Here is a 27,532-nt window from a genome sequence, read left to right as displayed (position 1 = left end):
ACCGTTTGCCAACCAAGATATTAGAATTGTACCACACTGGGATATTTAAAAAATTACTTTTTACATGTTTACAATTATTTAAACACTTCATGACTTCCAGCCATGATTTTAATACATCTTGCCAGAAAAAATTGTTTTTAGGAAGTAAATGCTCTGAAATAAACAGATCCCCAAAATGAAATAACTTCTCAATAACATCTTTTCCATTTAATGCAAAAAAGAAATCCATCCATGGCTTTTGTTTTTGAGTTAACCTTTTCATCCAAGAAGATTTTAAAGCAATTATAAAAATGTCTAAGTTGACCATTTTTAAACCTCCAGAAAGATAGTCTTGTGTGACAAGGGATCGCTTTATCTTATCAGATTTGGACTTCCATATAAATTCAAAAATATCTTTTTGCAAATCAACTAAAAGCTGTTTTCTAGGAGATGGCAAAGAAATAAATAAATGATTAAGCTTAGGTAGGATAAGCGTCTTAACAACGGTTATGCGACCAATTGGAGTTAGGATTCTTCGCTTCCATTGTTTAATCAAAGCTCTTATTTTAGGTAGTTGTAAGTCATAATTAATATCAACAGTTTCTTTAAGATGAACTGAGAACTGAATTCCTAGTAAGTTGAAAGTTGTAGTTCCCCATTCTAGTTTCCACCTTGTGTGATGGAAAACTTCTTTTGAATACTTTTTTGATCCAATCCACACTATTTTAGTTTTTGATATGTTAATTTTCAATCCTGAAAGTTTTGAATAAAAATCAATGGTATCAAGAGCAGCAAAAAGGGATTTTTGTGAACCATCTAAAGCAAGAAAAGTGTCATCAGCATACTGAGATAATTTATGTTCTTTATTATCTACCACAATACCTTTAACGTCCTTATTCTGTTTAATTAGAATTGCCAGAATTTCTGCACATAGAATAAATAAATATGGAGAAACAGGGTCACCTTGTCTGCAACCTCTTTGTATATCAAACTGATCAGATAAAAATCCACTTTGTAAAATAGAAGCTTTAAAATTAAAATTTAGAATCTTGACCCAATTTATAATCTTTGAACCAAAACCAAAATACTTCAAAACTTTATATGTAAATGTCCATGAAATTGAATCAAAGGCTTTTTCGAAGTCAATCAAAACTAATAGACCTGGGATGCTTTTGGAATCTGTGTAGTGGATTAAGTCATACATGAATCTTGTATTTTCACCTATATACCTCCCTTTCATAAATCCTGATTGAGTATCTGATATTAAATGATCTAATGTTGTTTTAATTCTTTGTGCGAGACATCCTGATATTATTTTATATAAAACATTTAGAAGTGTTATTGGGCGCCAATTTTTTAGAAACTGTCTAGGTTTATCACCTTTTGGAATACATGAAATTATACCTAATCTTTGTGATATTGGGAGCTCGTTATTTATAAAAATACATTTAATTGCCTTAAGTAAATAAGCCTTTAAATCATTCCAAAAGAATTTAAAAAATTCAACCGTGTAACCATCACTACCTGGAGATTTGTTATTTTTCATATTTTTAAGCACTTCTGCTACTTCCTTTTCATTAATATCACACTCAAGTTTCTCAGATGTATGCTTATCTAACTTTGGGACATCTTGTCCTTGAATAATTTCTTCTAAATTAATATCAAAGAGCTCAGAATCTGAACTTGTATATAAATTCTTATAGAATAATTTCACATGATTTAAGATCTCTGCCTGATTATATATTGTACCCTCACTCTCTACTTCTACCTTTTTAATAGTTTTATTTAAAAAATTCCTGGCTTCTAAATTACAAAAATACTTTGTCGGTTTTTCCCCTTCTTCAATCCATCGAGCTCGTGATCTTATGATATGCCCCTGCAATTTTTCTTTTCTCAAATTTTCAAGACTCAGCTTTTTTTCTTCTAAAAGTTCAAAATTAATTTCTGTCATTGTTTCTAAATGTTCAATTTCCTCTAGTAATAATTTTTCTGAATTTTGTCTTTCTTTTTTTCTGAAAGATGAATAAGAAATAGTAACCCCTCGAATTTCCATCAAAAGAACTTCAAAAAACAGACTGTCGTCAATTTGAACATTACATTGATTACCGTCATTATTTGGAACATGTAAATATTGGGCAACTACCTTTTCTATAGTTTCTTTTACTTTTCCAACATATGTTTTATCTGTTAATAAGCTGTTATTGAATTTCCATAGACCTCGCCCTCTTTCAAAAGAATTAAATTTTAATTCCATTATAACTGAAGAATGGTCAGACCTGTAACCAGGTTTAATAACAAAGTTTTCAACCAAATTTGAAAGACTTTCTGAAATAAGAATATAGTCAAGGCGACCTTGTTTTAATGGATTTTTTTTCAACCAGGTATATATTTTTTTGTCTGGGTTTAAAATTCTATAGTAGTCAATTAACTGAATATCTTCCATAATCTCTAATAGTTTCTCACGTGCTTTTGGGTTACTGACACTACGATAATTGAAAGTATCTAAAGAAGGGTTTAAAGCAAGATTAAAGTCACCACAAAGTAACAGATATTCATTATCAAATTCAAGAAAAGTTTCTCTAACTATATCATAAAATTCTGGATTATCAGAATTAGGACCATATATGTTTATGATAGTAGTTCTATTATCTTCAATTGTAATGTCTAATGCCAGCATATTCCCACTATTATCCCATTTTATACTGTGTATTTCAAATTCAAAATTATTATTAAACATTATAGCAACCCCTCTTGCATTAGATTTAAAAGAATTAAATATACATTTGAAACCCCACTGTGCTTCAACATATGGTTCAATTTCTGTAGTAAAATGAGTATCTTGCAGACATATAATTGAATATCCTTTTTTTCTGTAAAAATTTAAAACATCTAGTCGTTTTGATGGTGTTGCAAGGCCCTGACAGTTCACTGTAACAACTTTTATATTATCTGACATTAAATCTGATACAAAATAAAAGAATAATACTTAGACAAAAAAGCGGATGACGATTGAAGTATATAGTTTTTGGAGAAATAAGCAACAAAACAAAAGAAAAGTGGATAATCTTCACACACATACCATGTCACACACTTTCGCATTCTCTCGCTTCAATCAATCCCGATCACAAAGTTTACTGCTTCCCGATCCCGATCTTAAAAGTTTTTCGTGCTCCAGCTGTTTATGCATAAATCGTGCTATTTGTGTTTAAGTTTGTCAGACACACTGTCCAGGATGTCAAATCGGTGTCTGTCTCCATCGTAGTCCAACGCAAACACTTTGCCATTAAAGTACCAAGCACTTTTAATACGCTCGTCCTCGTTCAAGTCTTTTATAAGTTTGGCATTCATAGGAGTTACGTGATCGTGCATCACAAAGCGCTTCTTCAACTCCGCATTTGAGCGATTCTTTATGACCATCACTTTCGTCTCGGTATTTCTAAATTTGGCGATGACTGGCCGTGGTCCGACATTACCACCCGATCCTGGGACTCTGTGTATGGCCAGTATATCTGTTGGTTGTAGATCAACGTTGACTGTCTCCTTCAAGATTGCACAGAGCTCTGCACGCAGATTTTCGTTTTCTTGCTCATTCCATTTGGTGAACTTAATATTGTCCTTTTGCGAATACTGCTGATTGCTGTTTGCTAAAGTAACTGCTGTTTCAGTCAAATATTGATAGCGTTTCAAATGTTCTTTTAGGGCCCTGAGTTCTTTTGCTTGCTCGTGAAACTTTTCTTTCAGTGTTTCAAACTCTAAATTAAACCCCTCTGAGATATCTTTAGTCTGATCTTGAAACTCCTTTGTTTTTTTGTCTATCTTTTCCCCGAATTCTTTCTTTACCTGCTCCGTCACGCTCTGTTTAACTTCAGGTATGAGTGACTCTTTGACTTCAGCGAGGATTTCATTTTTTAGTTCACCCTTTAATTCGGTAACGATTGAAGTAACCATTCCTTTTACATCATCTTTACTGACCATAATTCGTTTTATCTCCGATATGCCTTCTTGTATAAGACTAAGATCACCCAATGCACTATTGACACCACTTGTTGACTCGTAATCAGAACTGCTACTTCTTTGTTTTTTTGCGGCATTTTTTCCTGACACTACCGTATTTTTAATTGAAGCAGGAATTGACAGGAATTGACTGGAGGTTCAATTGCACCAACTTTCTGTCTGGAGTATTCTTGTCACCCTTAGCCTTTTTATCGATTCCCCCACTCTCTGATTTTTTACCATCTTTCTGCGTTGACATTGTTGACATTGTGAGTAGCTACTCACGGTACATAAGGTGTTGGAAAAATCACTGTTTCTTCACAACAAAAGTTTACAACTTTCAAATAAAGTTACTTGTACTTGTTATTAAACCAGCTGGACAGTTTTGAACTGTTTTTAAGATCTCACACGATTAAAAGGACAAAATAAAGGGAAAAACAGCGGAGCTGGAAAAAAACACTTACGCTCGGCTCATCACGTGACCGCCCAAAGAAAGGTCTTGTCACAAGGAATACACATGAAACGTAATCGATCGATAGCTCAGTTGGTAGAGCACCTGATCGGAGTTTCAGGGGGCCCGGGTTCGATTCCCGGTCTGGTCCGCTGCATTTTCTCCTCTCCCGTTACAAATGCTTACTGTGATTCAAATCTTTCTCCAGGCTTCATCTTAAAGCAATCATGAATATGATAAGCATTGCTTATCTGTTTGATCAGTGGACTCACATGACTCAGTGGTCAAAAGTGTTTGGTTCAAATCTCTTTGTTGGTATAAAATATCGGCCATTACATCCTGTTACAGTATTTCCACCTCCCCCTGTATTGGGTCAGTCTTGTCAGGGACCACCTTTACTTTATGGTAATCTTATTTTAAATTTCCTTCTCCATGTTGCCCCAAGTCTCCCTATTTTTTTCTCTTTTCATCTGGATTCCAGTGGTATGTCGTTCTTGTGACTGGTCGTGGCTCTATCCGAAGCACATACCCTAAAAAAGTCTTATGTGTACAGTATGTCGATTATATATGTTGTAATCCCCAACTATACTGTATCATCATTAATCTTTTGTTAGTTGCTACTATCAATTCTGAAATTTATTCTTGTATGTTTCTCTTTACTTGTATGCCCTGATGGGCCCCAAATTAGTATTAATAAATCTTATCTTATACCCTATCCATCTCCTTCTTGTTATGATAATGTCCTCCTGTCTGTATCTAATTCTGAGCAGTTCGTCATTGGAGATCCCTTCTGGTCGGAATACTCTGAGAATTTTACGAAGGCATGTTGTGTAACATGAGCGCAGCTTGGTTAGATCAGCTTCTGTCATCCTCCAACATTTAGACACATACAGAACTATTAGATATGACGAATGAGCTTGATTTTGGTGCTTATTGCGGTGACCTTTACATGTTCTTCATGCTCCTGAAAACACTGCTGGTCTTTCCTAATTTGCCGTAGATATCTTCCTTTTTGCTACCTTGTTGCTTGATGATACTGTCGAGGTAGGTTTAATAGTCTGTTTGATGAAGGACTGTTTCATTCATCTTCACAGGGGCAGATGTATTAACATTTTGGGCCATTTCTGTCTTCTTTGTTTTGATTCTTCTCACCTGCTGTCCAAAGCTGTTTAGTCTCTTTGTCATTTCCTGCGTGTATGGGTTTTTATGTAACATCTGTCCTAAATTGTCTGCAAAGTCTAGCTCTTTCTCTATTTTCAGAAGAGGGTTCTTTGTAACTCCTAGTATCTTCTGTTGTTTTTCATAACTTCATCAATGATCAAGTTGAAAAAAAAAACTGCTTGTAATATCCTTGTCTGATGCCAGTCTTGACATCAAAGAAGATGTCACTACTCCCTATAATGCATCTGAAGTTGTTGTAAAAGCTCCTAATCAAATGCACCAGCTTCTCTGGAAGGACATACCGGTATCTTGTCATCTTCTCGAGTCTAGAAAATTCTAATAGAGTATATATATGCCCCTCAGTGCACTGCGCGATGATGTTACGGAGTGTGAAAATCCTCCTTCCTCCCTGAAGCCAGCTTGTTCTTTCCTCAATATCTTGTCCACAGCCCCTTGTATTCTCTTGATAATGATTTCAGCCAAGATCGTACTCGGCACAGATAGCAAGGTGATCCTTCTCCAGTTGTTAGTCGTTAAAGGTTCCTTTCTTTGGGATCTTGACTATTATTCCTTTGGTCCAATCAACAGGCACTTTCTCGCCCTCCCATGTAGCTAAGATATGTAAAATGGAAGCAGCTAGCACAATTATTCATCACGGTTGCCCTGGCCTGGTGACTTAGTTTTCCTGAGGATTTTGATAGCAATCCATTTTCTTCTTTCATTTGTGGCTCAACGTCTACATCCAAATCCTCTGCAGCCTCTGGAATATCGTCTGCTGAGAGTTGGTTGAGTACTGCTTGGAATTTCTTCTTTCTTTCTTGGTTGCCATAAATTTTCTGTGCTTGTCCTTTACAAACCCACCTGTCAATCCCTTGAACTTTCCAAATAGACGTTTAATGATCTTGTTAAGTTTCTCCAATTTGCTGACTCTTCTGCTTCTGTTGCCCTAAGCATTTGATGTTATCCTAGGACAAGGCACTATCCCGGTCCACCTAGCTACAATGGGTACTGGCTTACGCATGATAGGACTATTGTCCTATCCATATGGAGATAATGTCTATCTTCCAGAAACGGGGTAAAGAAACGCTACATGACTCTGAGAAGGATTTAACTTCACCCAAAAATCTGTGTGAAATACTGTGGTCTCGATGTTATATCTTTGATACTAATGCAGACTGGGTAGACAAAAATTGTCAAAATGAAGATATTCCTAGATTTATCAGTTTATATGTACATGCATAACGATTTGTTTGGCTTGCTGAAACTTTTGTGTCTCCAGACTTCATCCTGGTACAGAGCTTGAAGTTCTAATCTACTCCACAATATGTTGCTTGCGATTAAATTTACGTTCATCTGAAAATACACTTTTCTTCTGTCTAATGAACTCTCCTTTAAGTAGTCTCTATCTCCATGTAATTATATCTTTAGACTATATTTATAAAGGAAACACAATAATGTAGTTTTTCCTAGTACATCGTTCTACTGTTCTTTTTTGAGATTTAAAATGATTCTACATTAGATATAACGACGATGTATTGTCAATGGTTATTTCCATTCTTATGTCGATACAATATATCCCGCTGAGCTTGAAATTAAACATACCAGTTTTTGACATTATTTGATTCATATTTATACCGGTATATATATTACTTCAGACAGACGTCAGATCTACTCTACCAACAAAGGTTTATAATAAACGTGATTAAGTTTTCAATCGTCATGATCAATTTCCATTATGCAGCAATATACCTCCATCACTTGCCTACAAATATATCTCAGTTGTTCGATACGCAGGAGCATGCTCTACGTACGGCTAATTTCTAAACTAGCGGTTTGATGATCAAGACTCATTTCCATTGTTTACTTTATTTATTTCCCGGGCGACAATTGATGGTTACATCAATGTTTTCTTGTTTCTAAACTGAGGTAAGTTATCAGTCTCGTTTAAAGTCATCATTTTTCAAGTTCTATGGCAGATACAATGATCTTGTCAGCAAATAAATCTATCATTAAGTCAAATGCTGACTGTTTTTTTTTCTCATGCTAATTGTTAAACAATTATTTACACACAAAACTTTCACGGATTTTACCGATATTTCCCGATCATGACAAGAAGCACACGGCGGGTGTGACCGTTCTACAGGGGATGCTCTCTCATCCATGGCTCTTGATCCCACCCCTGATGTTTCAGAGGTCTCTGTTTGCTCTGCTCCTGCTTTTTATTTTTGAATGGACTTTTCAACTTGATTACTTTTCGTTATCTCCATCTATTTCATCCAGTTCTTTTAATACTGAGTTTATACCTATACATTATTTCTTCTGGAGAGAAGTAATATTATAAGTGAAATAATAAAGAATAAATAAATAAATTCTTCAGACTGGGATATTTTGCCCCAAGTATGGTTCATATTGGATTATTAGTTCTGGAGAAGTGAAAATATCAAAAGATTACAATGACAAGTCTCCTGACACTTCAAGATTAATAAAATTTACTCCAGAGCCCTTGGCTCAGTTGAGCAGGAAATCTTAAATGAACACTGTATCAGACAATTTAAGATGTACATGTAGAAACATTTTAGACACTGAAATGGCTAATATGTTCTGAAATTGTAAAAATACATAAAAATAGAAAAACACCACAGACATTGATTTTTGATCAGGAATTCAGGACTTTTCCAAAACAAAATAAAATTGTTCACAAATAAAGATGTCTATCCATTTAATAAAACATTTTTACAAAAACACATATAAAAACATATATTCACAACATTTGAAACAGTGATGCAATGTCTATTTAAAACTTTCACACAGTCTGTCACTTAAGTGTAAACATCTCAGCAGATGGTCCATTGTTTGACAATGACTCGCTGTGACCTCTCAGAATAACTCAGTATAACTTAGTACAATCTTTGCAGGCTCTGATCGAAACCCTCTTCGCTGTCCTGGTCACTCAGTATCCGGGGTTTAAATCCCTGTAGGGGGTTCGGGGCCCTGACCTCTGTCTTCGTCTGCCCCGCTAGACTCCCGCTCAGCGCCATCTGTTTCTCCAGGTCAGGGATAATGTCCTGATGGGAGGGGAGGGAACTCTTGTCCACCAGGAGGTATTTCCCACTTCTCCCGTTTGCTGCGTGGACACACTTAGCGATGTCCTGGGGCTGCATTCTGTGCTGAATGACGAGATATGACTGGCCCTCTAGCTGACGAATGTCGTGTCGCAGGTTCCCAGTTTTGGCCATGTTTCTTACCTCTTTGCTTTCATGCAAGGGCATTCCTTCAATAAAAAGGTTTAAATGATTTCATATTGTGGTAAACATTAAATAAACAAGAAATGTAATGCACATCACTACCTTACCTTTTTTTTAATGAATAAAATGTTCATTTTATAGAACTTTATGCCTCCATCCTACCTGGACCAAAAATAAGTTCCTCCATTGTGAATTGATCTTTGTATTCATTGATGATTTCTTCACACACTTTGAGGACCCATTTATTGGCCTCTTCTGGGATAGGGATGACGTTTCCCTCGTTGTCCAGGGAGGGTCTGAGTTCAGGGTCCGCCCCGTCCCCCTGTCTCTCCTGCAGAATCTTCGATTTACTGAGGATGTTGCTGTAGGCAATCCATAGCTTGCTGTCATCTCGTCTGGTCACCTACAGAAAACACAAAACTCTCAGTGCTACAACACAGAAATATTACAAAGGAAAACTAGATAGAAGTATTTCTGAATGCAGTACCAACCTTGATAACATCCTGAGACTCGTAAAGCTTAAACAAGGAATCAGCTGCTGCTAGATTTCTGGCATTGTTCTTACTCATGGCTTTAGCTTCACCAATTAGTGTTCCTTGTAGAGAGATATCACATCTGGAAATGTATATAGAAAATTGTTAATATGATGGATGCATTGCTAAAGAGTTCTGAGGTAAATAGATTTTATGTTTCATAAAAATTAAATACAAGAGCAATATCACATCTTTCAATGAGCCTTAAAATAATTGGACACATCATTCTGAGAAAATTTCAGAATTTTTTTTCAGCACATATTTAATATATTTATTTATTATCATTTGAAATAAATTTAAAGGATGTAAACTGGACTATCTGCACTAAGACAAATCCTCTATATACCCATATAAAATTTTACACTACTATGACTTTTTTCTCAACGTACGACAGGACAGACCAATCAGTAACTATTGGCTTAAGCGTATAAACATGATAAAATAGATATAATTTTTGTATAAATACCAACCTGCATTCTTTGATTACTGGCTAAGAAAAATGGATAAAGAAGCACACTTACTTGAACATGTTCCCTTCTTGAGTGGTGTTCCACTGCAGCAGCATGCCGTTAGAGGTGGCAGAGTAAGTGAGGATACAGAAGGCCTGCCTCTTCCTGTCCATTGTCCACTCCTCATGCTCCAGGATGACCAGGCTGTCCACTGTCTTAGAGGGGTCCTCATGGTCCTGGTTGTGTCTTTTAAGACCAGCCAGGTTGGAGTCTCCTTGTGGTTTCTGGGCACCTGTTGTAAGTCAATAAACTTTTACCCACATGGTTGAACCAAGTCCAATGTCTGAGACTTTTACATAATTTGTTTTATCTTTACTGTACAAGTACACTAAAGTATAAAGTTTTAAAACTTGTCCTGAATATGAATTTTGTTAAGATATCATAACAGAGGTCCACAACATACAAGTATTAAACAAAATTACAAATATGCATTCTACCTTTAACATAGACATCAATGATAGAGGTTCTATATTATTATATTTTCTACCTTTAACGTGGACATCAATGATGGAGGGGTCATCATTGTCATTGGTCAGTCGTTTGTGGTCCTTTACGACGTGTTCACCTGTGGTGGTAATTAACACCTCCCAGGCATTGTTATAGGCATCTATCTGGGACTCCTTCCTCTTCTCTCCCTCCCCCGAGGCAATCAGGAATTTCTCCAGGTAGAGGTCACAGGCCACCCTTGAGGGGTCTGCCTCGTCATCCCCCTGTAATCTACGGTAAATACAGGTCTTAGTCAGACCCAGATTTGTAGCGCAGGCATCCACTGTGTTGATATTGTTTTCTTTGTATACTGCGTCCTTTAGGCGTTGGATCATTTTGTCCATTTTCTCAGTGACAGACATTTTCTTTCCGTCTACAATCATGGCCACTCCTGACCCACTTGCTTCTTCTTCAGTCTTGGCCTCTTCCTCCACATCTATTCCCTTCATTACCTCCTGCAGTGGCTTTGTTGTCAAGTTTTTGAAGGCCTCCTCGTACGTGTTGACTTTGGCGTCTTTCTTCCTGTGGCCCTTACCGACAGCAATCACAATGTCCCCCACAGTCAATATCCCATGAAAGAAAAATCTGCAATTCAGATCGGTTCTTTTTTACAGCACATTTCAAAACATGTTTTGGTAACTAGTTTTTGTTTCCTTTTTGTAAAAACTTTAATTTTTCACATTTTTACTGTAAAGAATGAAAAACATATCTTAAAAGCTATGATTTATTTGTTTACCTTCCAGTTGGGAGTCTGGAGGCTTTGAAGTCATACTTGTGACTGAGAGCGCAGTGGGAGGCACTCATAGCCTGCTCCATACACGAGATCTTGTTCTCTGGCAGATTTCCCGCCGACTTTATGTACTCAATCAAACAAATAAAACCATCCTGATTGGTACGAATGGTCATCGCTTGTTCTGTCTGCTTCTGAAGAATCGTGTCGGCTTGTTTAGAGACATCTTTTTCTGTGTCTAATGTTGAGGCCAATTCTTTCCTAAACACAGAAAAAGAATTATCAATTTATATATATATTAATCCCTCATGTTTTTATTACGAGAAAATACATGCATTCTTTTTCTAATAACTTGCCTTATGGCTTCAGCTCCTGGGTCTGTAAGATTAAATATTTCAGCTACAGTTTTGGTTTTTAAAACATCCAGGGCTTTCTGGTAAGTCTCATGCTTAACTTCTTTTTTGTTAGCTCCCACACTGCGAGCTAGAAATATGCCCCCAAGGATAAGACGCCCTGTGAACATCCACTTCCCAGAGATTCTCATTAACTCCTCAACCTGCAATTCAACATGGGAACACTTCTAGTATACCGGTCCCCATAAATATGGCGCTAAAATAGCTGCCGCCGAAGGCGGTGTACAGTATATAGACGATCGCGTGAGCGATCGACAAAATCGAAAAAGAAGCCACAAATTGCAAATTTGACCTCAAATTCGTGTTCCTTGCGAAAAATTGGGTTTAAAAAACTGGTTTTTAAGTACCAGTCCACATAAAAATCAGACAAAGGGTGACATATGAGGGTTCTCAGAATTTGATGATTTTTCACTCATAGATTTATTTTGAAGTATGAACAATGTTTGTAAAATGAAAAATGTTTTGAGTCGTGGTAACCATGGAAACCCGGCCAAAGAAATTTCCTTAGCAACCGGCGGATTTTTCAGCGTTGAAGGACAAAAAATCACCTATATTTGAGGCTTAAAATAACACGTAAATTCCATGAGAATTATTCTTACTTATGGGTGTAATAAAGATACACATTTATTGTGTTCTAATAATGTAATAAAAAATATTTAGGTCTTAAGTCAGTTCTGTGGTAGACATTGGAAGGTACACATGTTTTACAAGTTTTGCTGATTCAGCATTTTTCGTGATTTTGGCAATATTCAAGGCCAAATTTTAAAAATGGCCCGATTAATACCGTTGTTGCATGTATCTCACATAAAAGCAGAGGTATTTCTCTTTTAGAATTTGAAGTCAAATCCATGGGCTCTTTTGAAAATCGAATCTGTTGCCTAGCAACAAAAATGGGCTTTTTGATGCATAAAATGAGAAACAATGTAAAAAGTTTACGGAAAAATCAAATGAACGGTTATTTACGATAAACGAGATACAATTTTTAAAATAGTATGATTAAATTCGGTCTCCCTAGCACATTATTGAATATTGCATAATTCTTTATCTCCATAGCAACGACAGGTTCTCCATAGCAACAAGGCAAAGAAAGGTAATTTTGGCGTGTATTCGTGTAATCTAAATATTAAGACTTATTCAAAATAAGTCAGAAAAATCCGGTTGAGCAAAATTGACAATGAAATGTTGGTTTTATTATTGTTATTTTTTTTTGGGTACTTAATCAATCCATATGGCAAGGATTCCGTGTACATGACAGCCAAAGTTCCTATGTCTCCTGTAAAACAGATTTGACTTTGGGATTGTATTGTTTGTCATGGAATTGGATATTCAAGTAATATGCTCATAATTGCATGGTGATAGTTCGGAAAGACTTTAAAATGTTGTATCAAGTTATTGAATATTGTTCAATGACTTATTTCCATAGCAACAACACCACTCCCCTAGCAACGACACAAAGAAAGTTTGACGCATATACATGTTACCTGTAAATCTTTATTTATATCACGTCATGAAGGAAAAAATGATGTTGAAATGTTTGTTTTTCGAAAGTATTTTTAAACTCATTTAATCCATAACAACTATTTGTAGCACATAGCAAACAATGTTACATTTTCAGTATGGGATACTCTGTAGTCGTTATTCATAATATTGAAAGATTAGGCACTCGTCACAGATTTCTCAGTAAGTATTACAATGTATGATTAATTCCTCATGAAAGTAAATAGATAAATAAAATGAATAACGTCACTATGGAAACATTTCCAATGATATTTCCAATTGAATAGGAAGATCAGGTTTTAATTATTCTATTGATACTTGTCATAGATTGGAGAGTTTTTTTTTTTCCAAACGAAAAGAACCGTTCGCGGTAGCTCAAAGGTAGCACCTACTGCGTCCCACAGTGGGATTCGAACCCGCGACGCAAGGATCAGCTCCTTACTTCGTGACTCTAGAGAAGACGCTCTAACCACTGCTCCATGAGGGCGACGCGGCACATTAAAATAAATCAAAATAAGAAAAGTCTCATCACAGTCAGTTACAGTTATTTACGTAAAATTGAAGTTTACACCATTTGAAAGAAATATTGCAAGATGTCCAAAGCTAGATCAAAATACAAATGAATTTAAAACATGGCTAGTCACACAAGTAGAAACTTTATTTTTGTATGTTGTTTGGTGAGATTTGCATTAATGTAGTGCAAATATATTTAAAAAATTATGCAAACGATAGTCAGAGGGTCATCTTCATGTATCCGGTTAGTTCATATCTTAAAATGGAAATATTATGCAACAAAAACAAAACAAAACTGAGGACATCGAACCCATCCATGTAACACGGGGCCCATGGGCCACATCGCTCACCTGAGCACTGTGGCTAGGAAAAATCAATTCAGTAAATGCCTAAGTGGTCCCGATCCTAAAAGAGGGGGGATGATTTGAACAAACTTGAATCTATGCATACTTGAATCTACACTAACTAAGAGTGCTTACATATTTTTTGACTAACTGTGGCTTTATTCCAAATAAGTTATGTACTTTTGTGGTCCCACCCAATCCTGGGGGTCATGATTTTAACAAATCTTTATCTAAACTACCTGAGGATGCTAACATTTGAACAAGACCAATCAAGATTTTTATATATTTTTCCTATATATTCCTATGTAAAACTTTGATTATCCATTGTGGCTGTACCCCTGGGGGTCATGATTTGAACAAACTTGAATCTACACTACCTTAGGATGCTTCCATATAAACATGACCAATCATGGCTTTGCTGTTATTAAGAAGATTTTTCCTATATATTCCTATGTAAAACGTTGGTCGTCCATTGTGGCCCCACCCTACCACCGTGGTCATGACTTGAATAAACTTGAATGTACACTACCTGAGGATGCTTCTACACAAATTTCATCTTTCCTGGCCCAAAGTTTTTACATTAATACCAGTAATTTATAATTGATATGGTGGCAAGAAGTATAAAATTCAAGTCCATCCCCCTCCCTTCCCCAAGTAAACTTTTGAGTGCTGAGCTGATTTGTTTTTACCTAGCCCATGTGCTCAGGTGGGCGATGTTGGAGGTTGTTCCCACTACTTTGATACGCGTTCCTATGGGCCTGTTCTCTGGGTAATAGCGTTTGAAGCTCCAGTGCTACAGACTCCTTGTGAACTAAATAAGTGTCAGCTTCCCAACAACAAGTTAAAGATACAAGCTTATAAATATCTTATCTTTTGAAAAATGGAAATTATCTCAAATGAACACAATATATGCTAGATAAACATTACCAGGGTTAAGGGTTTTATTAGGTGTACACAATTTTGTGAGCTTGCTCATTTCATATTCATGTTTTCTTTCACTGCATTTAATGTCCAGTATTTTGCATAGGGTTTCCGACATGCTTAAAATTTCAATTCGGACAATTTTATTTCATTTCCGACATTTTTTGTATTTCTTAGATATCTGCAGGATCCCTTTCTGAAAATTTTTTGCTTGCCAAACAGCTGGAAATAAAATTTTAAATAAATTTATTTCATGTTCAAAAAATAAAAACATATTTATAATTCAATACATACTTATACAATTATATTAATATCTTTCCCTGTGCTACATGTACAGGCGTAATTGTGATGTCTTCATATTAAAAACATTCTACTGTCTTTTAAGAATTCCTTCAACGATGATTTTTTTTACCTACGGCCGTGTAAGAAGCGAGGGGGGGGGGCTATTATGCCGATACTTAGCTATAGAATACTATTGAAAATCTTCCATTTTTTGGTTTGTTTGCCAAGGAATTTTCGGTTGTTGATAGTGCCCAAACTGAAAATATATGGTTGTAACCCCCACCCCACCCCACCCCACCCCCACCTCCACCCCCGAAATTGCTTACTAAGGGTCTGTGCATATATTTACCAGAAGTGGTTTCTGTATGCCTTTTAATTTCCATCCTTGCATATCTGAGTTCAAACTTAAAACTGCACTTTAAAAGAGAGATGTGCCTCTGAGAATTTCAGGTCACCCGAGTCTTTCAGGTGACCTATTGCTATCTTTGTTCGTTCATCGTCGTACGTCATTCGGCGGTCGTAAACATTTGAACATTTTTAGCTTCTTCTCTGGAACCACTGAACCAATTTCAACCAAATTTGAAATAACCCATCTATGGGTAAAAGAAGAACACAAATTGTGAATTTCAGGGTCCCTGTGGCCTGAGGGGTGGGACCAAAACCACTAAAATTAATGCAGTCTTTGAAAATCTTCTTTACTTCTAGACATCAAGCAGTGAAACTGTTGGAATGATTGTAATAAGCATTGAGTCCTCTACACTGTACCAAAATAGTAAAATTCTTTGCCCCAGGGTCAGGGGTTCTGTATGCTAGGGCTAGGCTAAATAGATTATATAGTGAAAATACATGTACATTATTTCTTTGAAAATCTTCTTCTCTGCTCCTGGGTAAAATTAATTAAGTACGTAGTTACGATGAGAAAGAATTTCTGTTCTACAGTAGTGAATTTCATGGCCTTTGGACAGGGGTTCTGGTGTTAGGACGGGGCTTAAATGAATATATAGTTAACATGCATTCATTCTTTGAAAAATACATAGTTATGATGAGGAAGGATGCCTCATCTAAAATCGTGAACTTCATGGCCCCAGGGTCAGGAATTCTGGTGTTAGGGTGCAGGACTCTTTTGATTACATAGTAAACATGCATTTTTAAAATGGAAAATCTCCTTCTCTGTCCCTGGGTATTAAACAACTAACTACATGCGTAGTTACAATGAGGGAGAGTGCCTCTTTGAAAATTGTGATTTTCATGGCCAAAGGATCAGATTGTGAATTTCATGGCGCAAGGACCAGGGTTTCTGGTGTTACTTAGGGTGGGGCTCTAATCATCAAATGGTGAAATTGCAATAATTCTTTGATAATTAATCTTCTTCTTTGCCCCCAGGTATTTAACAAACTGACTACAGACATATAGTTATTATATAGCTATGATAGTTCTTCCAGAACTAGGAATTCCAAGCCCCCCGGAACAGGGGTATCATAGAGGGCTGGGGTTGGGGGGGTGTCTTTGACTATATACTAGAAATGAATTATTTCTTTGAAATGCACTCCATGATGTTAATCAAACATTTATGATGAGCAAGAATTGTGAAATGTGTGAACCTGAGGGTCAGGGGTTCTTGTGGGGTGGGGACACTACTAAGTAATGCTGAATATTACTTAGAGTGGTTGAAATGCATTTTTTTTTATTCCTCTACTCTGTCTATGGTTAAAAAGTTACCAAACTACATAGGCGTCGGAACCGGGGGGGGGGGGGGGGGGGGGGGCTAGGGGCTTAGCCTTTTCCTAGTATTGACATTGAACATTGCTGCGTAGGTTTAGCCCCCCACTTTCCACAGACACGTTGCAGAATAGGTTTAAAATTATGAATTCGAAGTGGTGCTGTTTGGAAAAAATTTGGTACTGAATATCGAACCTAACCCCCCCCCCCATGTCATGGCCTTTGGTTTAGGCCTAAAACATAACCCAAAGTCAATTGCAAAACTCATTATTTTGGATTTCAATGATTTATTCATGATATATTCTGTAATATTTTTCATGAGTTAAGTCTTAAATCTTACCTACTTTCATTGCAGAAAAGTACTGCTTGAAAAATGTCAGAGATGAAAACTTTAAAATATCGGAAATGAAAACAGTTCCGGAAATAAAATGCAACCATTGAAACCATGCACGGTGAGTGTCTTGAAACTAATCCACAATATCGTACAAGTTACATTAAAACATTATCTATGGAAAACATCCTTAATTTGGTATCATATGATTTTTCCCTGTTCACACATACAAGAAATTTTGCCCCGTTTTAAATTCGCCCAGTCACAGTTCTGTTTAAGAATTTATACTGTGTTTTTTGAACTCGTCCCATTTTAAATTCAGTCACATGTAGTTGTTGCCATGACAACAACTGAGGGAACATTTCATATATTTTTTCAGCACTCTCCACAAATACAATCATCAACATATTAATTCAACATTCATTTCCATGACGAACACTGATCCAAAAGTCAAATCTCTTTACAGGAGGCATAGGGTACATTGGTTGCCATGCACTGGGAATTTTTGCCATGTGTTGATTAAAGACGATAAAAAAATTAAGATTGACCAACAGTTCATTGTCAGTTTTGCTCAATCACATTTTTCTGACTTAATTTGAATAAGCCTTAATAAGATTACACGAATACACGCCAAAATTACCTTTCTTTGCCTTGTTGCTATGGAGAACCTGCCGTTGCTATGGGGATAAAGAATTATGCAATATTCAATAATGTGCTAGGGAGACCGAATTTAATTATACTATTTTAAAATTTGTATCTCGTTTATCATAATTAACCGTTCATTTGATTTTTAAGTAAACTTTTTACATTGTTTCTCATTTTATGCATCAAAAAGACCATTTTTGTTGCTAGGCAACAGATTCGATTTTCAAAAGAGCCCATGGATTTGACTTCAAATTCTAAAAGAGAAATACATCTGCTTTTATTTGAGATACATGCAACAACTGTATTAATCTGGCCATTTTTAAAATTTGGCCTTGAATATTGCCAAAATCACGAAAAATGCTGAATCAGCAAAACTTGTAAAACGTGTACCTTCCAATGATTACCACAGGACTGACTTAGGATCTAAATATTTTTTATTACATTATTAGAACACAATAAATGTGTATCTTTATTACACCCATAAGTAAGAATAATTCTCATGGAATTTACGTGTTATTTTAAGCCTCAAATATAGGTGATTTTTTGTCCATCAACGCTGAAAAATCCGCCGGTTGCTAAGGAAATTTCTTTGGTCGGGTTTCCATGGTTACCATGACTCAAAACATTTTTCATTTTACATACATTGTTCATACTACAAAATAAATCTATGAGTGGAAAATCATCAAATTCTGAAAACCTTCATGTATCACTTTTTTACAGTTTTGTCTGATTTTTATGTGGACTGGTACTTAAGGCCATATAAAATTGAAATCTTGGTTCTCAGGCCCGCGCGCATCCGTTTTGAGGTAGCCGCATTGCCGATTTTATTGTGTTTTTGATAAAATAAAAAGTTGGTATTGCGGTGACCAATCCGGGAAAAAAAATTCCGACCTCATTTGTTTCGTAGTTTAGTATTCAAATATCACTTCCGGTAGCCATTTACAATGAGATTTTGGCTACTTCGTTTGAAAATACATTCGAGGACATTACCTACGATGTTTACACGCTGTTAAGCAATGGATAAAGCAGAAATTTTGACCAGAAATGGAAAGTATATCTGTGATTAAAAAAATTATCTTTATGTTAAAGAAAATTCGGAAATTAAAATAAAAAAAATACCTCCCTCATCTACTTTATTGCCAATAAAATGAAAAATAAAATGCCGCCCTCCCGCATCTGTTTTGGAGAAAATTGGCCTGAGAACCAGGGAATTAAATTTAGATAGCCTAAACACAGTTTTTTAAATGAGAATTAAAAGATTTCGTAAAATAACGTTCTTGTTTAGGAAGTAAATCTCCATCTTGCATTGTTTAGGAATGCAGTCACATGATCAATTTCTGACGTAATCTCATAAATATTCATGAGATGCGTCACTTGTGTTTTGACGTAATGAAGAAATGCCTGATAGGACTCAAAGTGCAATGCTATTAAAATTGTGTGATTTTTGTGAGAAATACAGGGATTTAACAAATGTTAGCTAATGATTAGTCATCGATGGATTGAATTGTGCATCATTATCGATTTGAAAGGAAAAATATTCTGAATATAAATTATTTGGACATGATTAGGAGGTCAGAATATCGAGCTGCAGTTAACGGTAAGTCGCTTTTACAATAACTTGCCTAAACTCAGCGCTGAAAATCGCCATGTTTCGACAATAGAGTTGATTTACTCGAACTTTCATTTCTTAAACTTTCCTTTGTAAAGCAAACATGTCATGAACTAAACCAAAGTGTAAGATATCAGCACGATTCGACAGGCTGATTCATGCAAGTTTTTGGTCACAAAAGGCACTCATAGTGCCTTTTGTAAGCAAAAATTACATAAATTAGCCCAAAGTCAGAAAGATTACAGACTGGATTTATAAAACAAACCCAATTTTAAAAACTATATAACCTAATCCTAAGGCCAGGTAAAATTAATCTTTAGATTCTCATCCTAATTTGCAAAAAAATTGGGGCGGGTGGGCGGATTTTATTTTTTATTTTTTATAATTGTTAATTTATATATAGGCCTAAGTATCAACAAAACAATGGACGCCCCGTACACATTTTTTTTCATTACCTTAATGCCAATATGAATAGATTTAATTCTTTTCATATTCTTTTAAATATTTAAAGAAATTTTTTTCTTTAAAAGTTAAATATTTATTGTTAATTAACAAATTATCAAGTACACATTAAACGGCACACCCTGAACAAAATGAGGTGGGGATACCAATAAATTGTGTATGTGTGACTTCTTATTTTGCAAAATCTATATAAATTTTCTAATAATTATTCTACTGAAAAATCTAGGCCTTCTCTTAAGTCTGTCTACGATTTTGTAGATTTTTTTTTATTTCAAAGCTAAGTCACACAGCTGGAGATCGTTTATATATCACTTGACTTTCCTCGTCTATTTTTACTTAGTTACAATCTCTCTACATACTTGCTCCTGCCAGTGATGGTATCTATATGTGTTTATGCTATTTTTTCTTCTCTGCCTTCTCTATACTGACAAATTATCTTTTCCTTACATGTTTAAACTGCTTTTATTGCCGATTTTTCTCCATTCTTCACATGGCGTTTTTGCTATAAATAGCGACACGCGACTTTTAATACAGACGGGAGATAACTCTTAAACTTTGACCCAAATTCTTACTGAATAAAAATACATGAAAATACCCAAAAATCAAAATAAAAAACATCGGGGCGGGACATTTTGAGAGGGGCGGGCGGGGATGAGAATCTAAAGATTAATTTTATATGGCCTAATCACTCGATCGAATGCGTTTTGTTGAAGCGAGTGGAAAATGGCGGTTTGTTTACATTCTGCATAGCAACGGCAAGGGAAATAACTGCTCATGCGCAATCGCGTGATTCTGGGGACCGCCATACTAGAAACTTTATAGACTAGGAAAAATAACTCTTCCATTTAAAATAAACAGTTATAAACTAGGAAAAATAACTCCTCCCTTTCAAATAAACCGAGGTTATAAATCTGGAATAATAAATCCTTGAAAAGGTGATATAAACCCCTTTGTCTGCAATTAAACAGAAGGTATTATTGTGGTAAAGTTTTGCCAAAAAACATGTTGATAGTATGAACCTGTTTTGGAAACAAAAATCAAAGAATTTAGTAGAGAGAACAATTTATAAGGCAGCTCTTTAATATCTTATATATCCTCATATTCAAAGACACATGTTCCTTCAATAAAACACTTTAACATGTCCTGACAGCTGATAACTACTAACCTCATATTGAGTTTTCAGGTTGAGCTTGCTTCCTGTAATGGCGTTTTCTATTGTCTGTATAGCGTTCACTTTCATTGGTTCTCCCTGGACGTACAGGGCAAATCTATGTATCTTCTCAGCTGTGGACATGTTGGCCGTATCAAACTGCTGGGTTGCAACCTACAATAGAATTATAAAGAAATAGTGTTTACAAAGGATACAGAATATCAGCTATAACATATAACCATAAATTCCAATGTACACATGAACTAACAGAGTATATGAATTCTCAGTTCAATGTTATGACGTGTTACATCATATGTTTTTAGATCTTTAAATCTCCATTATATACCCTGCTATTTTTTACGGCGGTAGAACTATACCTTAGACAGGCTGTGAACAGGAGCCATTGTGCCACCAAACTGTCCCCCTGACCCCCCTCTATTGCCCCGTCCTCGTCCCCCCCTCTTATTACCACTAAACACTTTATTAGGAGGTAGTCCTGGCTTTTTCTGAACATTACCTACAAGACACATTCCAAAAAATAATTCTTTTTAAACTTAATAAATAAACAAACATTGGTACCATTTTTTCTGAAAATAGGAGAAAATTGACAATTTAGTGGATGAAAGGAAGATAATTAGCTGCACAAATAATATACTACTGTTTTCAAACAAAAAGAAAGACAACTCCTTACCCCTGAAGTTGTTACCTCCCCTTCCTCTTCCTCCTCCCCCTCCTTCATTGTAGCCTGTTCCCCACTGTGGTTGATTGTAGTTATTTCCCCTGTCCTGACCTCCGCCCCTCCCACCTCCTCTTCCCTTGTTCTGGAACCCTCCCCCACCGCCCCCACCTCTCTGACCCCCTCCTCTTCCTCCTCTCTGCTGACCTCCTCCTCTACCTACGTAGAAATTAAAAGTTTTTTTTTTTTAAAGCATTTCTATATCAGTAAATTTCTTTCAGTACTTGTACTTCTAATCATTATATTTTGAAAATTATATTCATTTTTTAAATAAATGCCAGGTAACTGACCTTGACCTCGTTTGTTCTGACCCCGGCCCCCTCTCCCCCCATGGCCTCCTCTCTCCCCTTGGCCTCCCCCTCTTCCACCCCTGCCATACTGTGCTTGATTCTGATAACCTGGAGTCTGGTACACACCTGTACAGAATTTAAAGTGAAATCAAATATTTATTTTGAAATCAAATGTGAAAATTTATCCAAACATCATTTAATTCATTTATTATCAGTGTCCAGTTTTTCTGTCTGATAGATTTTCCATTATTATTATTTCTTTGTACATATAGCATATTTTAAAACTTGCCGCCGTGATTTCTCCTTCCTTTGCCTTCTAGAGGGATGTCTTCTGTGAAGTTTTCCGAGGCCTGGTTTATGGTGGCCGTAAATGATGTGGGGAGCCCCATGGAACTCATCATGTCGTCGGGAGGGGGTTGATGGTGAGGTGTTTCATGTGAAGATCCGTAACTAGCATCATAATCCGGCCACTGACCCCCATAACCATAATCATCTTGACTGATTAACAATTTTAATTCATTAAATAAAACATTAATAGATGGTTGTAATGACCATAATCATCTTGAATGATTAACACAATCTTAATCCATTAAATAAAACACTAATATATGGTTGTAATTACTAATCTTTATTTCTGTATAAAAACATTCAGTCAAGTGACACTTAGTATTCCTATGCGTGACCCACATACCCATAATCATTCTTCATGTAGGAAGTAGAGGGCGGTCCAAAACCCCCACCATTGTTATCCGTAGAGAATCCTGTCTCTGCGTAGCTCCGTTTTTTTCCCAGAGTGTTTCCCTCCGTGGAGCCAGCTCCCCAGTTCGACATCCCAGAGTTCCACATTTTCCCTTTCTCTAATTATAATCATACCATTTAACATGCACTTTTCCAAACACTTATAAAATTCATTATCATTTTAATCAATTATATGTATTTCAAATAAATAAAAAATAAAAAAAAAAAGAGACATTATACAGATTTTTACAAATCCTACAGACCTTGACATGATTAACATTATGTGATCTTCTCTCTTACCTTGAGCCAACAGTTTTCATTTTGAAAAGTCTGCAGGTGCTTGCTCAAATCCAGGAAATTCTCACTGCTATCCAAAGTATTAAAATTTTAATAGTTATATAAATATATTTTAGAATTATGGTAATTAAATCTGAATCTTATTCCCCAACACAAATGTTGGTCCTTTTTTTTTTACCTATTAGTTGTTGCATGGATTTTTGAGCAATGCCCTTGAACAACAACCAATAGAGTAAGTTTTTTTCAAGCTTTGAGACTTTCCCTGAAGATAAGATGGAGTCACGGGAAGTGTCTCCACCAACTTACCTGCATGGCAGTCAGAAAGTTACTTTGAATGGATTTTGAATGCACCCAGCCCATGTTTTTTATTCTGCACTATTCACACGATAAAATGTGCTAAGACGTGTAAAACCCTGTGACTAGCACATTACCTCTTTCACCTTTTACAAACCAGTTGAGAAATATCTCTTCAATGACCATATTAACAAAATGCTTTTCAAGAAGAAAGAGAATACAAATGTGAAAAAAATCAATTGTAATCCTTCACGATATAATTCTCTGTTCTTTCTTAGAAAAACATGTTGTAAAATCTTCCACATTTTTTTTTTTATTTTGGTCATTGAAGAAATATTTCATTTACAAGTTGTCATGTAGTTTCACCACTGAAGATTCATCTGATGGGATGCTTAATGAATATCTTATTTTGACCACAATATCCATTCAAGCATTCCATGTGTAGGCTGACTTAATCCAAGGCCATGACATGAGAGCATTCCAAAATGGAATTCTTTGCCTCAATGTCAGGACCAAGCATGCAATGGACTGAACCAGAGGAAATGATGTCCAATTACTTCTAGGGATCGGGCATAGAAATGTGTTGGCTGATTTACTCTGGTGCAGTTTATACCTTCAGCAAGCAGTTAAAGGAGTTGTCATGGAAATCATAAACAGTTCTTCCTTATCTGCATAACCTGTTAAACATCAAATTCATCTTCAACACTCACTGCATACAAAACATGGAAATGTGTAGTGAAAGAATAAAACAATTTTAACAAAATGAAAAATTCTGCACTACACTAGGTAAAAAATGGGATATTGGTCAATGAGAAAATGGCAAAAGATACTCATGTACATAAAACACTTTGAATTCTATCCCATAACGTGTCTATATCATGATTTCTTGCTGCCAGTTCTAAAAATTTCTTCAGGTTTTATTTTCAAAGATGCAAAAGTATGCAGCATTTTAGCATAGTGACATTTTTAGTGGCTATTATGTTATTATCCTTATATGAATGTGCTCCTATTATAAATAAATCATTGATAATATTTTGTGTTTTGTATGTATGCCTCATTTTAGAGTGAAAAGTTTGTTTTAGCCTTGATGTAGTCTATGTGTGTAGGGAATGATATTTTTTATAAATATCTGTATGTGCATTTTGAAAGAATTCCACACAAATTCTATTTGTATGGAATTGATTTCAAAAGTTCAACAAATATTCCATCTGTTTAAAAGAATAATTGAGCCACTTAATGTGAGCACTTGCCTCAAACACATCTTTGAACTTATCTGACATATTATTTATAAACATGCCTCAAGTAAATCTTGTTAGGTCTAAAATGTAAAAATGCTATCGCCATACTTAATAAATGGAGAAAACAATATTCAAGTAAGGTGTTTCCAGCAGGTATATGTATACAGAATATAGTTCACGGACAAAACAGAGACTTGTCACAATTATCAAAACTGTCAATCGTTAAATATTTTGCAACAACTGAATCGTTGCTTTCGTTGTCCATGATGAATAACTTCGATAAGAAAATGACAAATATATTATCAATTAATTTGCTAAAAGATAAAGAGTCAAATAAAATGGTGTTTACAAAAGATATGTTGATGAATAAAAAAATAATTACACCAAATCAAATGTTGATAATTTTCCGGCTCCTCGCGGCTGTAATGCGCATGCGCAGAACGATCATCGAACCCGATGTAATTGATTGCTCATAATAAAAATGGAATTAGAAATCTTGTTGTTTTTTCTCTTAGGAAATTACAACGTATAAAATTATGGTGTAAAGGATAATTTGCAGAGTCATATTCATAAATTTGAAAAGAATCTTAAACTTTCGTCATTAGATATTACTGATAGCACATTTAGCAGTAGCTGCAGATCTGTAGCGTTATGGTTTTATATATACTTGTCTTTGACCATAACGCTACAGAGTCCGTATGCAAAAAAGGTGCAATTTACGGCGCGATATTTTTTGCGCACTTTTGGGAGAATTTCTCCACTTTCCAGCATCGGTCAATAAACTACCTTTCACTCCCTAATTCTAGACACATTATTTAACTAATCTATATATTTTATCCATACCTACCCTTTATAGTCGTTTCTACAAGTGATAAACTCACTTGACTAAAATTATATGTTAGATTGCTAAAAAATCACTTCAAGCGAGTTTATTGCCTATAGCGACAAAGTCTATAGATGGTTGGGAGGTGGATAAAATATAAATATTGGCTACAGAATGTGTCTAGAATTAGGGAGTGAAAGGTAGTTGATTAACCAATGCTAGAAAGTGGAGAAATTCTCCCAAAAAGCGCGCAAAAAATATTGCGCCGTAAATTGCACCTTTTTGCATTACGGGATCTGTAGCGTTATGGTCAAAGACAAGTATAAAACCATAACGCTACAGTTCTGCAGCTACAGTAGCTTGAAGAATTTCTATACATGAAAACGCAGGTTAGTTTGCTACTTCAGAACATCGAATTTTCCAAAAGTGGTAAATTATTATTTGCAGTCAAATTAGAAAGAACTATAAATCACAAGACTACTTGAAATTTCCAATTAATAAATATTTTCGTTCTTTAAAAAACTTAGAATTTGTGCACATTTTCAAAAATTGAAACAGACAGAAGTTCAATATTAAAGCTTTGTATCCCAAGATTGTCGCAAATCACGTCCAAAATGGGTTTATTCCCCGAATGGCTACTGGAATAAAACAACAAGTAATTATCACACTCAATTAAGGGGCCTTCTAAGGGGTACAGGTAGACTTACCGGTATGAATAATCTACCATAATTGAAACAAAATAAAATGGAAATTCATCTCATTTTATTTTAATTTGAGCACTATATAAATATTTTGTATACATATTTTTTAAATAAATAATTTTACAAGCACAAATCATATTAAAAACTATAAATTATCTTGAAGTTCTATTGATTAGCAGCACTGATTTCACATTATATATGAGATAACACTGTTTCACTTTCATATAAAACATATTTACAATTTGTTTAGTCCATCTTCGTATATTTCTTTGCAACTAAAGGATTGCTATGAAAGGTGAAGAAGTTCATAAACTTCATCTGGATTTTATGATTATTTAATAGAATGTTTTGATAATTCAAAATGATAGATAAATAAAATGAATTAAACAAAACTTTATAGAAACACTTTATTTATCATACATATATATCTACCGGTATAATATTTAAAAAAAAACCACTTGTGTTAATTTATCTAAAAGAGTTTGAAAATGTAGCACAAAAAGGGATAATAATTTTTAAGTTCTCAATCAATACTATTAATAATTTGGGGAAAAAAATAAATTAAAGGTACCATAAAAATTTCACTTTTCTTAAATCTTAATTTTATCTACTTATATTTATATATATTTTTATTCAGTATATTTCGGAAAATAGAAAACCCTCTGAATTAAAATATAATTGAATGAATAAATCTGATTTACAAAATATTGCTTATCCAGGTAAAGACAGGTAAGTCTACCTCTACCCCTTAGAGGGCCCCTTAATTGAGTGTGATAATTACTTGTTGTTTTATTCCAGTAGCCATTCGGGGAACACACCCCAAAATGTATGATCCTCTCCCATCCTGGAGAGAGCTATTATGCGGACTACGAACCGCGGCTTGAGACAATATATCCCAAAAGAATATCGTTTTTGTCAGTGTTGTAAAGCTGTTGTAGAAAATGAAATACATGTACATTTCAATTGATTTCATATATGAAAAATTGCGAAAAAAGCATTATTCTTTGAACATCTGCAATTTAAATGATAACATGTTGAAAGAAAATCACTGTAAAGTTTTATTATCCTGAAAATGCATTCTAAAAGGCTATGCGAATCCTTACAGTCTTGAATCGCGTTCTTAAAATAAGCTCAATAATATAATGCATTAATCAGTTCATCTCTGTTCATATTATACTGTTTACAAAATGATTATATACATAAAGTAATTAAATTGTCTCGCAGTATTTTTTTTTTCGACCACAAGAATAGAAACACTGACGTTACTTAAGCGTAATTTTGATTTTGAATTTATTTTGATAGAGCATTACCAAAACAAGATATATGAACACTGTTAGCAAATCAGACTTTGGGAAGTTAGCTTTTTATAGCAAAATTGTGAATCAAAATGAGTACAAATTGCGGTTATTTAAAACTACCTTTGAAAACAAGATATGTTTTTG

The 27,532-nt window shown here is 35.1% G+C and overlaps 2 protein-coding genes across 6 annotated transcripts; both read right to left on the bottom strand.

Annotated features, from left to right (window-relative positions):
• Nucleotides 1–3,174: 3,174 nt before the first annotated feature.
• LOC134260484 (uncharacterized) lies at nucleotides 3,175–3,954 on the bottom strand. The gene has a single exon (XM_062743031.1). The coding sequence runs from the start codon at nucleotides 3,952–3,954 to the stop codon at nucleotides 3,175–3,177; it is 780 nt and encodes a 259-aa protein (XP_062599015.1).
• Nucleotides 3,955–8,286: 4,332 nt separating this feature from the next.
• Nucleotides 8,287–25,012, bottom strand: LOC134260487 (uncharacterized). Of its 5 annotated transcripts, none has more exons than XM_062743037.1 (15): nucleotides 24,949–25,012; nucleotides 23,942–24,005; nucleotides 22,691–22,854; nucleotides 22,289–22,497; nucleotides 22,000–22,125; nucleotides 21,665–21,868; nucleotides 21,351–21,490; nucleotides 20,989–21,147; nucleotides 11,444–11,643; nucleotides 11,094–11,348; nucleotides 10,359–10,942; nucleotides 9,884–10,103; nucleotides 9,321–9,444; nucleotides 8,992–9,232; nucleotides 8,287–8,855 (listed from the first exon to the last, which is right to left on the bottom strand). In XM_062743037.1, the coding sequence occupies exons 3-15, from the start codon at nucleotides 22,843–22,845 to the stop codon at nucleotides 8,482–8,484; spliced, it is 2,991 nt and encodes a 996-aa protein (XP_062599021.1). In that variant the 5' UTR covers nucleotides 22,846–22,854; nucleotides 23,942–24,005; nucleotides 24,949–25,012; the 3' UTR covers nucleotides 8,287–8,481. The 5 variants fall into 5 exon arrangements, with proteins under 5 accessions (XP_062599021.1, XP_062599018.1, XP_062599017.1 ...); XM_062743034.1 differs by lacking the exon at nucleotides 23,942–24,005 and adding an exon at nucleotides 23,038–23,104 and having other exon boundaries at nucleotides 22,691–22,856; nucleotides 24,949–25,008; XM_062743033.1 differs by having other exon boundaries at nucleotides 22,691–22,856; nucleotides 24,916–24,992.
• Between the last annotated feature and the right edge of the window lie 2,520 nt (nucleotides 25,013–27,532).

This window comes from Saccostrea cucullata, unplaced genomic scaffold, assembly GCF_032062105.1.
Source record: "Saccostrea cucullata isolate Sc308-1 unplaced genomic scaffold, CSIRO_AGI_Scuc_v1 ctg1290, whole genome shotgun sequence".
NCBI lineage: Eukaryota > Metazoa > Mollusca > Bivalvia > Ostreida > Ostreidae > Saccostrea > Saccostrea cuccullata.
Note: the sequence above shows the minus strand (reverse complement) of the source record. Positions and strands in the feature narration are given on the sequence as shown.